Genomic DNA, 15,740 nt, shown 5'->3' with positions numbered 1-15,740 from the left:
AACGAAGGTTTTTAGGTGATCAGATGTAAACAAGACAATTAATGGTCAACATATTGTTGTATGGTATAGTAGGTCTGGCCAGACCTAGGTCAAGGAGGATAGAACTAATTATCATCAGCTGTCAGGAATAATAAATTGGAACAAAACCATCTCCATAAAATCAGCATCTATCAAACTGTCAACACCATTTTTCAATAAAATTCACCTTACAATATCATAAATGTATTTATAAATGTTGCTACAATGAATGTTATCATGCTTGTAAGAATATTCTATAATAGTTATCCACTTTGGAAATTCTTTCCAGTGTAATCTGAATGAAATGATTCCCTCTGCATGACAAAACACACGTTTCCATTGACAACATTAATTTCCTGTTAAATTTAATTGGCGGTCTAACCAGATTTAATGATATGCAGTTTGTAACTAAGATGACAATATGCGGTTTATTTTGGCTGATTTCTGGACATTTCTGAAAGAGACTTTTGACAGACTTAGTATTAAAACAATATTAAAAATATCAAATATGTAATGATCGAATGATCATGGATAAAATTCAAGTTTTTTATCAACAAAACACAGAGAATAAATTTAAAGCTATATAAATACAGACAAATGCAGGCAGCTCTTTTTGAATTTATTTCATTTTTCTGTGCAACGAAAACATATGGATTTACTATGTAAAGACATTGGTAATGAATTAAAACTATTATCAGATGCTAACCTAGGTGACACGATGTTGTTTATCCACTTTTTCTCAGTTTGCCTTCAGAAAATGGCTCTACCTCCAGGGCAGAGTAACTATATTTAAGGTTATACATGAGGTCATCATATAAAATCATCCATTCATACAGTAGATTAATCCAAAAGTTAATATATTTAAACCAAAAAAATTTAAAAAACAAACACAAAACATTTATCTTAATTTTTCTCTTGTATGTGTTTTAAAGTTAAAATCCTTGAAAGTGGATTATTGATTTTTCTGCTTTTGTAAAGCAATGGCTTTTTACAGGTTCTCTACAATTCTTAAGACATCAGGCCTTTACTACTGATCACTGCAGTTTGCACTTCCAGTTTTTAGCCATTTACATAAGAAGCCTTTTATTTCTCTATCAAACACTGGTGTTTGATGCCTGCTATGAAAATTGTACAGATATTCTTGTATTTTCTCAAATCTTTTTTAAATAACAGACCTCGTTTTGATGATCGTTAGACAACAACTTAGTTATACAAAATGCTCTCTGTCTTTATCACCACTGGAAATGACTTTTAGTAAACTGCATACTTATTGATTATCAACTGCCTGTTGTGCTACGGACATGTAAAATATACATGTCTAGACATTCCATACAAAGGATGTCTATTTGATTTATTGAAATATTCAAATATTTGCTTTACCCTTCAAAATTTGTCATATTCTAAATGCAATGTTGAAAAGATAACAACATGATTATAAGTTTCACAGTCTAGCATACTTTTACATCAAGAAATAATTCTTATTTTGTATATTTCCTTGTATATATATATCATCATGTTATTTTTATTATGTGTTCAATTTGATTACCATATTTCGGAATAATTGTTTCAAATCTCACAACCTTCTTTAAAATACAGTATTGAAGATTTTCATCAAATGGCTATATCCAAACACTTTACTTTTGGGAAATATTTGTTAAAGTGAGGTACATGTAATACGTTTTTAACAGTATAATTAGATTTTTTTTTTTTTTTTTTTTTTGACAATTTCTACCATAAAAATCTGTAGTTAAGAGTTAAGTTGACGGCCATTACTAAACCTACATGTCTCCATCCTTGAAGTGCACATGGTTGATGGTGGAAGGGAGGGACACATATCTGAATAAATAAATTGGAGATTACACAAGAGTAAACAAAACAACAGCTAAGAAAGATGATGGTTGGAAATATGAAAGAGGTCCAATATGAAAGATGGAAAAGTAACCAGACAAACATGGTTCAGTCATTTTTCATGGTTTGTTATAAGCTTCAATCAATCTTGACTTTTTTTTTACAAGGTGAATAAGACTCTTACTCTTCCTGAACACCTGGTCTTACTTTCTAAAAGATCACTGAAAATGTTTCTTTTCATTTTGTCCTCATGATCATTTCACCAATTTCAAGTTTAAATCTATGTTGATGTGTATTCTCTGGTTTCTTTTCTTCTGGTTGTAAGGTATACGTACTTGCTAAAATTGTTCAAAAAAGGTTTATATTTAATGCATTGAACTGAAAATCTCATAAACTTTATGAAATGAATACCAAATGGTCTATAATATTAATAATATAACATTTTATTAACTTCTCTTATATTAGACAACAGGATTTTACATACAGTAATAGTTCCATTTTCACAGGATATTAAAACTCATCAAAAATAGTTTCAGACAAAATCTTTTTCTTTTTAACTACAGGCATCATGAAGACTCAAAGTGTAAAGATCAGCCTGTTTTCTCTGATACCCCAAATGAACCTAATCTGGGGAGATAAGATTGAAATCAAATAAAACACTATCAATTGCCCCTAACCAACAATGTCTGATCTAACCCTATGGTCAGCTGCATCACTATACCCTGGTCAGCAGTATACAGAGGCAGCAGTAGTGTAATCAGCTGCCAACAGTGACTGGAGATTAGATCGACCATGTGATCCAGGAATCCAATTGTACATTCATTCACTTTCACAAAATATACATTTCATGAGAATTCTACTTAAGAACGGAAATGTATAGAAGGATACAGCTTGAGATTAACTAGTATCAAGAGCACAAAGACTCATTTCTATCCACAGATTGCAATTGGTTATGTCTAAGGTTGTGAGACTCTAAGAACTTCCTGTTGAAATAACTGGTTGATTGCACAACTTAATTATTTAGCAAGAAGCAACAACAGCAAATTACAGTTAAGGAATTTTACATTCAAAATGTATTTTACAGCATGATCATGAAGTTTGAAATTCAAAAATTCTTTCTTCATAACGTGACAAAGCTTTATGAACAGATGCTTTTAATACTAGTACCAAGAATGGTTTTATTTCATAACATATATCTTGACAGGCCTACAAATGTTAATACAGGCCTTGGAAGTCTTTTTCAAGGCTCGTCTGAAAACAACATAAAATTGCCAGGTCTGTCTTTATTTCATAAATGAACAAAAACGATCCAACTTGCCCAACCATTTGGACCGCAAAAATGAAAACGGCCCTAGATTTCAATAGAGGAAAACTCAGATTCTGAAAAGATTAACATTGTTGAAGTAATTCATAATATGCTCTTTGACTACCTATAGTCATCTAGATGAGACCTGCATGAATATAGAGATCTGAAGAGGGAAGAGGGTTTTTTGCCATACAGGACACTGACAGCAGTTATAAAATGGTTTAAATGCTATATAACCATGGATAAAAAAAAGTGAGAAGGTACCAGCCAAACTGTAAACTGGATATCCAGTTACCCGTTCTGGCACTACTTACTGTATTTTCATCATAATATACAAAATTTTCTCTATAAAGGTTAAGTAAACAACTATTGTTTATTTGGATAAGATCCAACATGAAATTCTGCTGCTTGTTATAATATTTTTTTCTGTCCTGAATTATTTTGTTAGCTGTAACCCAGGTAAATTATTAGTGTCCTATAGCTATTTGACACATGGACAAGTTATAATTAGGAAACAGTAATTATCTGAATTTATCACAAGAAGGCCCTGGGTTTGTCATCCCACCTATACAGATTAAGTAAAACCATCAGAATTTATATTATACTGAAAAAAAATAAGAAGCTACTGACTATGCATAACTAACGAGTCATGTGATTGTTGTTATTGTCAGGTGATTGTCATGTGATAAGCATTTTGATGTTCTATGCCAAGCGGCCAAATGTCAGCGAAACTTTTGAGAGCAAGGTAACAAAATTTTCATTGGAAAACAACCAAATCATGATATATGATGTTTATATATCAATCTTACTGACTAATACAATAATTTTTTGAGCAAAGAATATATATATATGGACAGGTCGTAGGTCATAATGTAAACCGAATGTAACATATACAGAGGTCTTCTTTTCTACAATGCCTTTCCTAGAGATCAAACTGAGAAGCTTTGGCTAAGAGAGTTGACAAAGATTTTCTATAAATAGTGAAATAAAGGAGACCTTGTCCTTGGCACCCTGCAACACGAAATAGTTTGAGCTATTCTCATACGTGACAGATATAGTTAAAAAGTTTGATTTAAATGCATTAAACAGTGATGCTGTTAGAACGACAAAGATTTTTCATTAATAGTAAAGGTGATCTTGTCTTTGATCTTGTTATAGGGATTGCAACAAACCCCTAATAAACAGCTAAAGAGAAATCCGCCAACAGGTGTGGAATAGTATAAAATCTCCAGAGTCACCAGTGATAGGTATGGTAAATGTAGGTAGCTAGGAAGACCTTACATTTTTTTTTTAATTTGGCCTTACTATTAATGCTGTTCAAAAATGTCCAAGGTCATGATGATCAATGATAAGCATGGTACATGGTAGGTAGCTAGCTAGGATGACCTTAACATACATTTTTTTTAATTTGGCCCTATACTAATATAATTATTGACAAGTTAATAGTATTAATGCTCTACAAACTTAGGTCAAGATATCTGGAGGAACAACTTAACATACAGACTGTTTTTATTGGATCAACGGTCTCATCCAATAGGATTGTGGACAGCACTAACACGAGGCACACAATGCAATCAATATGGATGTTCGTTATCGATGTTTACATCAGTAAATTACTATTCCATCAATAATCAATAATGCTGACAGTGAAGTGACTTCTGTATTATATACATAAAGCTGGCTATGACAATCGGTAACAGCTGAGTCTTGGTAAACTACACAGGTAGAACAGGTAGTGTGAGAAACATGTGCCAGTATTTAATCCTATGGTCAAACAGATTTATCAGATTTGGATGTAATAATACAGATAGATTTGCTTTGTCCCTGATCAAACAGATGACTAGATCCAGATCACTAGATGAAATAGATTCATTTTTTTCAGGCAAATAGAAAGCTACAAAAACATATTAACACAATTAAAGCAAAATAACACAATTTGTGTATTAGGAAAGAAAGAATGTTATGACCAGACTAGTAATATAATAGTATATACTATACTGGGACCATCTCCCAGGTCCTCCAAACTCTAGACAGCAGCTCTTACCATTTGAACTACGTATACCTGGTCACAGAACATCAGTATAGTCACCGGTTCTACTTCATTTCTACTTCCTTAATCAAATTCTTTAAATCCGAAAACACAAACAATGCCATGCTCCTTTAATAGGTTTATTTAGTTGGTTATTACCAAATGCAATGACCAGACTATGACTTGAACTGAAACCTCCAAACCCTTGATGGCTACTCGAACCGAGACCTTCAAACTATTGATGGATACTCTAACCATTCAAGCTATGCATACAGTATGTGCCTGGCCACTGGTGGCAATTCTAATGGTAGTCTTATTCCACTACACTTGTAACTTTCTCTACTGATCAGTACTTTCTTAATCTAACTTTTATTTGGTCAAAAACCTAAAGCTATATATACTAACAATGTTGTTGTAGTATTTAATCATTAAAACTGCAGGTCTGCAAATGAATATTGTTTTCTTACAACCTATAATATTGAGAAAATGATAACTAGTACAATTTGAACATATAAAAAAAAGTTTGTGATCTTTTTTCAATATTTGGGTTTATAATTAGAATCTTGAGGCAAGTTAGGGTTATTGTATTTAAATTGTGAAGAAACATTCTAAAGTGAACTACTTACACCATGTTACAGGTAAAGCCCCAAGCTGGAATCCAACAAGCCTATATCTAATAAGCCCTTATTTATGAATGATGTCAAAATAAATTTCATAGAAAATCTCCTGCTAAACACTATGACATTGTCTGGTATCCCACAATGAACTTATACTTACAATTGGTCAAAAGAAACACCTACTGGGGTTACCCACTGTGTTTTGTATACTGTACCTATAATCACACCACAAGAAGACACGTTTAGTGAAAAGCATGTACAGTATGAATAATAGGTAATAAACTAGATTGCTTGTCACACTCAGGAGAAGAAACAGTAATAAATGAAAATGTCAAATTTACAAATTGATGTGAGATGTGTTAATTGGCCACATGCATTGTGACAGCTAGCTATAGTGTAGATAGGTGGATTTGAATGACAACTTTCTGAAATATCAACAACTCTAATGGACAAGGCTATACCCTACCCAACAACAATGATGTTTTTTCTTTAAATGGAAGCTGTGCTGTATTGCAATTGGTCACTTAAAAAGATATTTGATTACCAGTTCTATATTTAATTCACTGTTTGTTTTAGTGACATCATGATTAAACCTAATACTTAGACAAACTGAATATAACTTTACATTTTATCACATAGTCGACCGAATTTAGCTGTGATATATTTTGGCATGTCACTAGTATAATATGCCCTGAAGCGTTCTTTATTGGCTGCATCCTAAATCCATTGTCACCTAACTATATGACATGGCCTCATGAATTATGAATAATGCAAAACAAAACAAAAGGCTGTCTCCACATTCTGACTTAAAAACCTATCAAAATGTAGGGTTATAAAATTACTGAGTTATGTGATAAAAAGTATCTTAAATTTGTTTTCATTTCTTATGAGATTTGATGAAATCTGTTTGGAAGAAAATAAAATCTCATATGAGATGAAAACTCATTAAAGAGCCTATATATCAAATATATACAGGATGTTTGATGAGTTTAATTAAAACTGCCATGCATATATTGATAAAAAGTACAATTTCCATAACTTAAGTATGCAAATACACCACTTTATCCCATTTAGTTATGGTAAGTATTACATCATGAAAATTCACTAATAACAAGTTCACTACTAAAATAATATACGTCTATTAGTTAAAGTCATTTGTAAGAAAATAGTACTGATATCAGTCATGAGGAAATAAGAGTGGATTCCCTGACATTGTGTTAATCTTTCTTCATTGAAATTTTTACTGAACCTTGGCTTGATATAAAGGCCTAGTTCAAATAATATTGTATTATATATATAATGAAAGATATTGTTATCAATAAACCATATACATACAGGTTGATTCTAAGACCTGAAACAAATGTGTTAATTAAATTTTGATGGTCCATGGCCATGGCCAACTGATAATCGAAGGAAGACACCAAGATTTAAACATTAACATATCTTTTAAGTAGGACATGTGCAAAGGAAAGAATATATATATGTTTGATGGACAGGACAATGATAATAATTAATTCACTTTCAAATAATCTTGCCGTTAACCAACAAATATTCATCAGTAATGTAATAAGGTAAAAGACATAATTATCCAAATGAATCTGGTACATGTACATATGTAACCAACAATCAATGATATTCATATTCCAGACACGTACTACAGCTAGTGAATAGCGTAAATCAATGACCAAATACCGCAGATGTATCTGCTGTGATGTCAGATCTTTTTGCGTACAATCTCCACAAAAAAGATATATAAACAAGCATGATTTCTATTTCATTGGTGAACATTTATAATCAACTTTAGTTTCAATGCGTTTCTGATTTGACAAAACTGATCTGAACAAATGAACATCCTCCCTTCCTAATTTTTTTATTCAATTAATTTTGCTTCTAAGGTCTACTTCTGAAATTGCAGTATTCATCATACTTGAGAATATCAAACAAAGACCAAGCAGCCATAGAACAGTATCATCTGCTGATAAGTAACCAACGCAGCCTCTTGGAATGATATTCCGCAAGAGACCTAATCAGAAATGTCTGCCAATAGTGGAAAAATACAATAGTCAATGCATTGTTTGAGGAAAATTATACCTAAATAAACATGCAGACTTGTTATTTACTTTCATCCAGCATCCCTATTTCTTCAGAAGAAGTATGGTACCAATATTTTCAAGACAAGTTTCTAATAATTTGACAAATATTCAAGTCTTTTATAAGATTGATTGGTACACAGAATCAACTGCTGTTGTAAACATTTGATATCTGCATTGTCATCTTATGGCACAGGATCCCAGTACAGTAGCACAAGTGGGAACGTGAACCCCAGTCTGTCTTCAATTACATAAGGTACCCCTTCCCTGGCACCAGGGAGCACGCAGGGACTGATAACAGCAAGATGCATTACCCATTACCTAGTGTCAGACACTGTGTGAACCAAGGCTGTACCACAAATATTCGTGACTACCCATCTCTTGTTCCCATTGTACAGCTAGAATTGTCTGCATAGCTTTGTGCCTAATTCTGTACAGGTGATCCCCCCATATACCTATCTACACATATATGTGTATATATACACAGTAGCTCTATTATAAAGCAATTGGTGCATATCATTTTTTTATTTTCAAACATAAAAGCTTTGTAACTGAAATTTTAACTCTATCGGACATCGATGGTGCTTTATAATACATCAATAATTATAAATTTTGTTTAGATCCAATTGCAAGTCCATAGCTACCAAACAGGCCTACAATATACAGGCTGAAGCTCATAAGTTATAAATAATATATAGGTTAACATTATGTAATCATTCATCATAGTGAAAGCTAACTAAAAGAACAATACTGTATATCATTATCTACTATTCTTTCAGATAACTGAAGTTACAGGATTCATCTATGCATTCTGTAAAATTTACAATTATGAGACTCCCAAATCTCACCACCCAAATACCAGGTACCAGCTTTATGTGGACTGTACCCGGTCTGGTCACAGGTGAGAGCCTGGTCACAGGTGAGAGCCGTCAAACTTTGTTATTTCAACCTCAGGTACATTTCACTACCTGCCACATCAAAGCATTTACCTACTGGCTAAACTGACAAGTCATCATGATTTCAATCACAAAGAGACTAGAACAGCCCTTTTACAAAACCACGGGGAATCATAGCACAATAATGTACATTCACATTATTTAACTTTTCAAATAAATTATATTCAATAATAAGACTCAAATGATAACTGCCTGAATTCATAAGTAGAAATGATTATTTTTTTCAAATAAGTCTGTATCTTTCCAGCCCTTTTGGGCAGAAAAATAATAGTACTTTCCCAATTTTGATCTCAAAATGTCATTCCAAAAATTTCTTTCTTTCAATAAATATATAAGTTTCAACTACTTTTTAATCAATATCATATTTTGTAATGTGCAGTAATTTATTTCATTTCATTTTTTTACCATTTACAATTCCTAAATGTATGTAAAAACATAGATCTACAATTAATATAAACCATGGCATGTGTCTAGTAGTGTGTACTGCATTAATGATAATGGTTTTAAATCTTGGTCCTACAAATCTGTTTTAAGTTAATGCACAAATCTGATTTGATGGAGAATACAAAATTTCTGATAGTAAATACTTCTAAAATGCACTTATTCATTATTCTAACAGGTGAGATAACAGTTAATTCCAATACACATCAGCATTCTACATAGTTTCAAGAACTGATAACATAACGGTTTTTTATGTTATGTGTTATAGTAGGTGAAAAATATGTGGCATGGTTTTGTAACAGCCGAGATATCAATAAACTGAAACTTTGTTATTCAAGACATACAGTAGCATCATAAGACCGGTCTCTCATCACACAGTTGCCGTTACAGTACAAATTGTGATCAGCTGTGTAATGATGGCCTTTACAATATTAATTTAATCCATAATACACGAGATCAAAACGGTTTGAACTATTTCACAATGTATGAAGAGGAAAACAGTAAATACGAAAATATTCGAAACACGGCATCATCATCACAATTCTGCTTCAGCAACAATTTGGTTCACAACGATAGACGAAGCCATATTTAATTTTTCTCCTTATCGTGGCACTGGACTGTTGCTCGGTCAACAGCAGCAGACGACTGTCCTTAAACGAAAAAATAAACATCACTCCAAAAGACTGATTTAATTTCTTCCAAAGAAAATAGCTTACCTGGGCCTTGAGAGGCCATTGTTGGCTTAATTTGGAGGGGAAAGTCCGATTAATTTCTCGCTACAATACACAAATTTCGTCCATTTTTGCTTGCTGCTCATGATGCTGCATCCGGGCATCTTGCTTGTAAATTCCAGATTTCCCCCATTTTATAGAATGGTTTTAGAATCCAAATAATAACGTTAATTTCCTTTGGTGGTCACTCCGCTCTCATCCTCGTCGTGTGTAAACGATGCACAGAAGACTCGATTACATAGACGTCGGCTCACCGTGAAAGAAACCGTGTCGCTTGACCGGTTTTCAGTGCACCTGTTCTATTTTTAGCCCGCTTCATATAATATTGGTCTATATAAAAACAAGAGAATGTTTCTCTATTCTGAGTATTGATTTGGGTCTTGTTAAAATAACGAAGAGTTATGTACATGATTATGTATTTTATGGTAACAACAAATTTCCCTCTCTAAGTCCGCATACACTTAAGTGCGGAGCTATTTGATTTCTGGAATATGGCGGAAGGCAGGATGAATTTAGCTGCTCTGCAGCAGAGAGATCCGTATATTACAGAAATTCTCGATACAGCATCGCAAGTAGCCCTTTATTCATTCAGCGCTGTAGCTAATGAATGGGTAAGTATCCGTCTATCATGTGTATAAGACTGTCGAGTCTTCAATTTAAGTGATAACTCGACGTGTTTTCACTTTATATTGTCAGCTGTGTGGTTTGTCTACAAGCTAGTTCAGTGTGCCTTTGCCACTGTACTGTACAGTAGTCACTGGCCTTACATTCTATAGCTATACTCGTTTAGCATATTGCAACTATCTCGCAGGTAAAGAAAAGAATCTGTGTCATATTGAAAACTCTAATGTTACACCTGTTCATATCCAGTTCCCTCAATTCTAAAGAATAAATGTTGACTTCTTTCCTTCTGTTTTCTTCTGATTTTACATGAAACAGCATTGTAGAGTACAGTAAAACAGTGACATCACTATTTTTGAAATCATAAAATGAAAAAAGGCATTGTCTGAAAAGAGCACAGTGTCTACATTACACATATACAATGGATTTTTTAATAACATTATTTAAACCATTACTTACTTTATTCATTTGACCACAGACTTATTTATAACAAAAAAATATGAAATAAGTAGTAATTAAGATAAAAAATATTTGAACGAATTATGCAGTTAAGAGGAAATACAAATGCTTTTGGAACTTATAAATTCCCCAATCTGCAGCCTTGGTGTGGCGGGACTGGACTGGGTCGATCATTGGTGACCAGGTAGCTCAATTGGTAGAGCATCCGGCTACTGTTCGTAGGTCCCGGGTTCGAACCCCGGTCTGGCCGCTACATTGTCTCCTCTCCTGTTACAAAGTTGGCGCCCAACTAAAATACCCACGGTGGTGGTATAAGGGTCTCGTGTGTCTTCGAGGCCGAAGACTTGAAAAAAAGGAGGGAGGTGTGTGGCGGGACTGGACTGGGTCGATCATCGGTGACCAGGTAGCTCAATTGGTAGAGCATCCGGCTAGTGTTCGGAGGTCCCGGGTTCGAACCCCGGTCTGGCCGCTACATTTTCTCCTCTCCTGTTACATTGGCATAATGTTAATGTTTTGAAAACAGTAAAGCCAAGCAGAGGAACTTCATGTATGAAGTACTGTTGTTTATCAACTATCATTTGTACTACGTATACATGTATTTTGAAAAAGAAGTCTTATGGTAATGAAATTTGAGTTATTTATCCCAACATGATATACTTTGGTTTATCCAATTAGGGCTTATAATTACTAGATTACTATGTATTTATACAAACTGATAAACCTTTAAAATAGTTCTTTATCATTGACGATGGAATGTTACGTATTGTATGATGTAATATCTAGATGTTATACTATAATGATACAGAGTCATGCTTCAATCAACGAAGCCATGCTGTTTGGTTAATAGTTTGTTATGTGTATAACCAGAAACACAGACCTACCTAAATTTTTGTGGCCATTCGATGTGCCTCTTGTGTGTGTGAAATATCGTACATACATTGCGAAATTCCAAGTGTTAGAAAAGAAATGTCATGGAATATAAAAAAAAACATGTTTCTCAGTCATGAAAAGTACCAACAGTATATGCAACATTGTAACTATTCACACAGCAGATAAATATTGTTTACAAAACACTAAAACATTGTTTAACTGTCAATAGATGTGTCTAGGCTATGGTGTGCTTTAAAACATTTTATTTGTAATTCGGAGAATGATAGTAGTTGTAGCTAGTACAAATGGTATGAGGTACACATTTTCCAACCAGGGTCAGAATCAAAATTGACCCGTAACGGGTCACCCACCCAATACTCATTACTGCGCATGCCCTAACCTCTCTAAATCGTGTAGAAAAAAAGGAGCCAAAATAGTAGCCAAAATATATCCAGATTTCAATCAGATTTAGAAGTTAGTTTTTCTTCCATTTCGGGCAGTAGAAAGAAAACTGAAAATTTGAAAGAGGCTATGATTTCTGTTTCTGAAGAACCACACAGTAACATATTCTCAATAAAAAGTTGCCAGGTACTACAGAGGTTTTTTTTAGAATTGGGATGACTAAAGTTTGTATACAATAATTCAGATATCAAGACTGCTATGTGGCAGAGGCTATGACTAGGATGTATGTTAATATACCAGGGTCTTTATTGATATCTTTGTTCTACATTGGGTAATGCAATTTTACATTCAGAAAAGTTCTTATTTCAGTTTTCCCTGCATACATTTAAAAAAAATATATATAAATATTTTAGTGAAAAATGGAAATATATAAAACATTAGTGGAGGGCAGTATTTAACGGTTAATTGGCAGTAAAAACATCAGTAAAAACTAATGATGGTCAATTCTGGTCAATACAAGTATTGCTACATATATAGTAAAGGCTTACATACAAATAAATACATAGAGATGTACTTCCTAAATTCATTTTAAGTGTTACATTTTATAAATTCCCTTATGATCTGATTTTAATAGCCCATAGTTTAGACATAGCTTTTTTTCAAATCCTGTAACTATAGAAACAATTAAAGATGAAGGATGAAAGCAATGGTCTATATGAGATCATCTGTAATCATCAGGGGAAAATCTGACATCTGGAGGCAGTATTCAGACTTAAAAAGAAAAGATGATGGTATGAAACTGAATTCAATAACTGGATGCAGGTCATGTGATGTTATGTAAAATGTGCAGACAGCGACACATGCGACTGCAATTATCTCACATTAATTGTAGCCAAACTAGTATCAGACTAAATACCAATACTCCTTTGAAGTGGACACATGACATGTTTAAAAAAAAGACATAATTTTTTCTTGGAAAATATTACAAAATCACCAGTTTTGGCAATATTTAGTCTCATTAATATAATTGTCCCTTACACTTTGTTAGTATTCTATGTAACAGTAAATCAAATCATTAAAGATGCTGATGAGTATAGATGTTACTATGGGAACACATTTTTTGCATCACATTATTAATTTTCGAAAACAAAATAAAACCTGGTAAGTCTTAACACAGTTCACAAATATGGCTGAATTCCATAGAATACATTTATATTTTTAATCATGTAAATACTGTTGTAGAAGTTTGAGGGAGCAGGAAGTGCACATTCCTGCGAAGTGTCCTGACAACTGACAAAGTATGTTCCCTCAGCTACCTATGATACTGTGTATTTAACAATATGTGCATCTGCTAGCCACATTGGCTCTCTTCAGGCACCAAATCTGCTAAAATTCTCAATACGACAAGTCAATATGACAATTTCAATTTAAAAGAAAAGAAGGAAAATGCCAAAGTGATAATCAACAGCTCTGCAATGTACAGTCTGACATCCATAAGTGATATATACAACTAAAGGAAATAGTTCACACACTTTACATTTATAGCCAAGTGCCAGCCTACATTACTAACATCATTAATTTTTCACCTCTTATCATTAATAACTGATTATTCACAAATCGGACACTTCATGAATAAACATTTAAAATTCTGAATTTGATCATTTGTTATAGGCCTATAGGGCTCTTATGTTATGTACAGATATGCTATTCAGTACTTAATCTGTGATGCACCAGCATAGTGCATCTGTATTTTAACGATAGTCAACTTTTTTAAAAGAATAACTATTGCAGTGATACATGCATACACTTCAAAGTGCCTAGTCACAAGGAAGATGAGGTGAAGCTCTAGGACTGCTTACATGTCATAAACAATTTCTGAAATTTCTATGAAAACATGTTTAATTTAAGGTCAGAAAATTACCATAGGTCATAGCTATAATGAAATTCAATTCCTTTCATTATCTGACAATATTGATCATATACAGTATGTCAATATAATAAACAAATTATTATCATCAGTGTTAATCTTTTTTTTTTTTGATACATCACACAAGTACGTTCACAAAGTAATTGGGATATGTTAGTGCATAAGACCACAAGGCTTAAGATTATTGATTATAAACACTTTGAGGACTGTTAACACCTGAAGTGAGATATTGATAGTTAGTGTATCCCCTGGTACATATGTACAATATACAGATAATACCAGGTTTTGATTGATACATACCAGGTAAAGTTCAATTTTCATAACAATGCATATAACATCAAGCTATATCTATATCCATGTATACTTTTATTTAATGTAAATTGATTTTCTAAAAGAGTATACCAGTGGTTTGTGGTTTTATCAGTTGTACGTGAATTAATTTCTTTCAATCATATAAAACTTACCTCCTTTGCACAAACATGAAGAAAATTTATGGATACAATATACATAATTTTGAAACTTGGCGTGAAGGAAAGTTAATATGTTATAAAAGTCAGCATATAGCTCATGCCTGGTAACTACAAACAGGTCCAGTGTGTACAAATGCTATTTCATTGTTGTGGGGGCTGGGATAGTTCAGTTGCGTAACCTCAGATGAAGATCCAAAGTGCATGGTTTGATGCTCCCTACCAGTGTCGGTTTGTGTTTCTCGAAAAGCTGAGAAACGGACAGGTCTGTGCATGTTGTCATGATTATGTCTAGACTTTGAGCAAAACACTTTACCCTTATTGCACTGGATGGCATGCAACATGCATCCCGTATGTTGTTCAGTGAGGTAGTCACCAACTACTACAAGGATACCCTGCCTCAAAATGACCAGATGTTCGAGAAGCCCACTCTTTACTTTGAGTCATTAATAATGTGTTGGTCCCCGAGCTAATTACACAATATATAGATGATATATGTTTAAAATCATACTTTTAAGCCTAGCCCTGTATATGATATATGTTGGTGTCTTAGAATTTATCATGTTAGGATGGGTTTAATTGCATGATTGGAGTTAAGTTTTTATAGACACAAACTTAGATGTGTAGTTCGATATTTGATTTACAGTAACACAATAAAACTTTGAGAAACTGAATTTATTTGGTCACATTTTTAGGGAACTATTGAAGAAAAGATGAAGAAATTTCTTACATTAATTAGGTATTGTTCTTACATTAATTAGGTGCTGTCATATGATTCATTCTCACTGTTTATTTGATCAGTCACACCCAATAAATATCAGTATGCTTACTGGGGCAGGAGAGATGGGGGTATAATAATAGTTATAAAAAAAATAATAAAAGGAGTTTTTGGAGTGATGATAAATAAAATATCAATATGAATGGAAGATGATAACGAAGCAAAAGATGTAAGTACATG

General features: G+C 33.2%; 2 protein-coding genes and 1 non-coding gene across 17 annotated transcripts in view; 2 read left to right on the top strand and 1 right to left on the bottom strand.

The window, feature by feature from the left end:
- Nucleotides 1–10,324, bottom strand: part of LOC117330515 (muscle calcium channel subunit alpha-1-like) — a 120,696-nt gene extending 110,372 nt beyond the window's left edge. For 10 of the 14 annotated variants that reach the window (XM_033888874.1, XM_033888872.1, XM_033888873.1 and 7 more), the window contains exon 1: nucleotides 10,022–10,324. In XM_033888874.1, the coding sequence (XP_033744765.1) occupies nucleotides 10,022–10,040 (19 nt within the window). In that variant the 5' untranslated portion in view covers nucleotides 10,041–10,324. The remainder of the gene's footprint in view (nucleotides 1–10,021) is intronic. The other 4 variants (XM_033888879.1, XM_033888885.1, XM_033888881.1 and 1 more) reach the window with 1 other exon arrangement.
- Nucleotides 10,325–10,493: 169 nt separating this feature from the next.
- LOC117330520 (mRNA-decapping enzyme 1B-like) overlaps nucleotides 10,494–15,740 on the top strand; it is a 117,465-nt gene continuing 112,218 nt past the window's right edge. For both annotated transcript variants that reach the window (XR_004533357.1, XM_033888890.1), the window contains exon 1: nucleotides 10,494–10,647. Coding sequence is in view for 1 of the 2 variants with exons in the window: in XM_033888890.1 (XP_033744781.1) it covers nucleotides 10,528–10,647 (120 nt within the window). In the remaining variant the exon portion in view is untranslated. The remainder of the gene's footprint in view (nucleotides 10,648–15,740) is intronic.
- Trnas-acu lies at nucleotides 11,295–11,366 on the top strand. Its single transcript has one exon. It is a non-coding gene; the product is annotated as a tRNA-Ser (tRNA).

The sequence above is a fragment of the Pecten maximus genome, chromosome 7 (genome assembly GCF_902652985.1).
Source record: "Pecten maximus chromosome 7, xPecMax1.1, whole genome shotgun sequence".
NCBI classification, from domain to species: Eukaryota; Metazoa; Mollusca; class Bivalvia; order Pectinida; family Pectinidae; genus Pecten; species Pecten maximus.
This window is presented reverse-complemented; position numbering and strand designations above follow the sequence as displayed.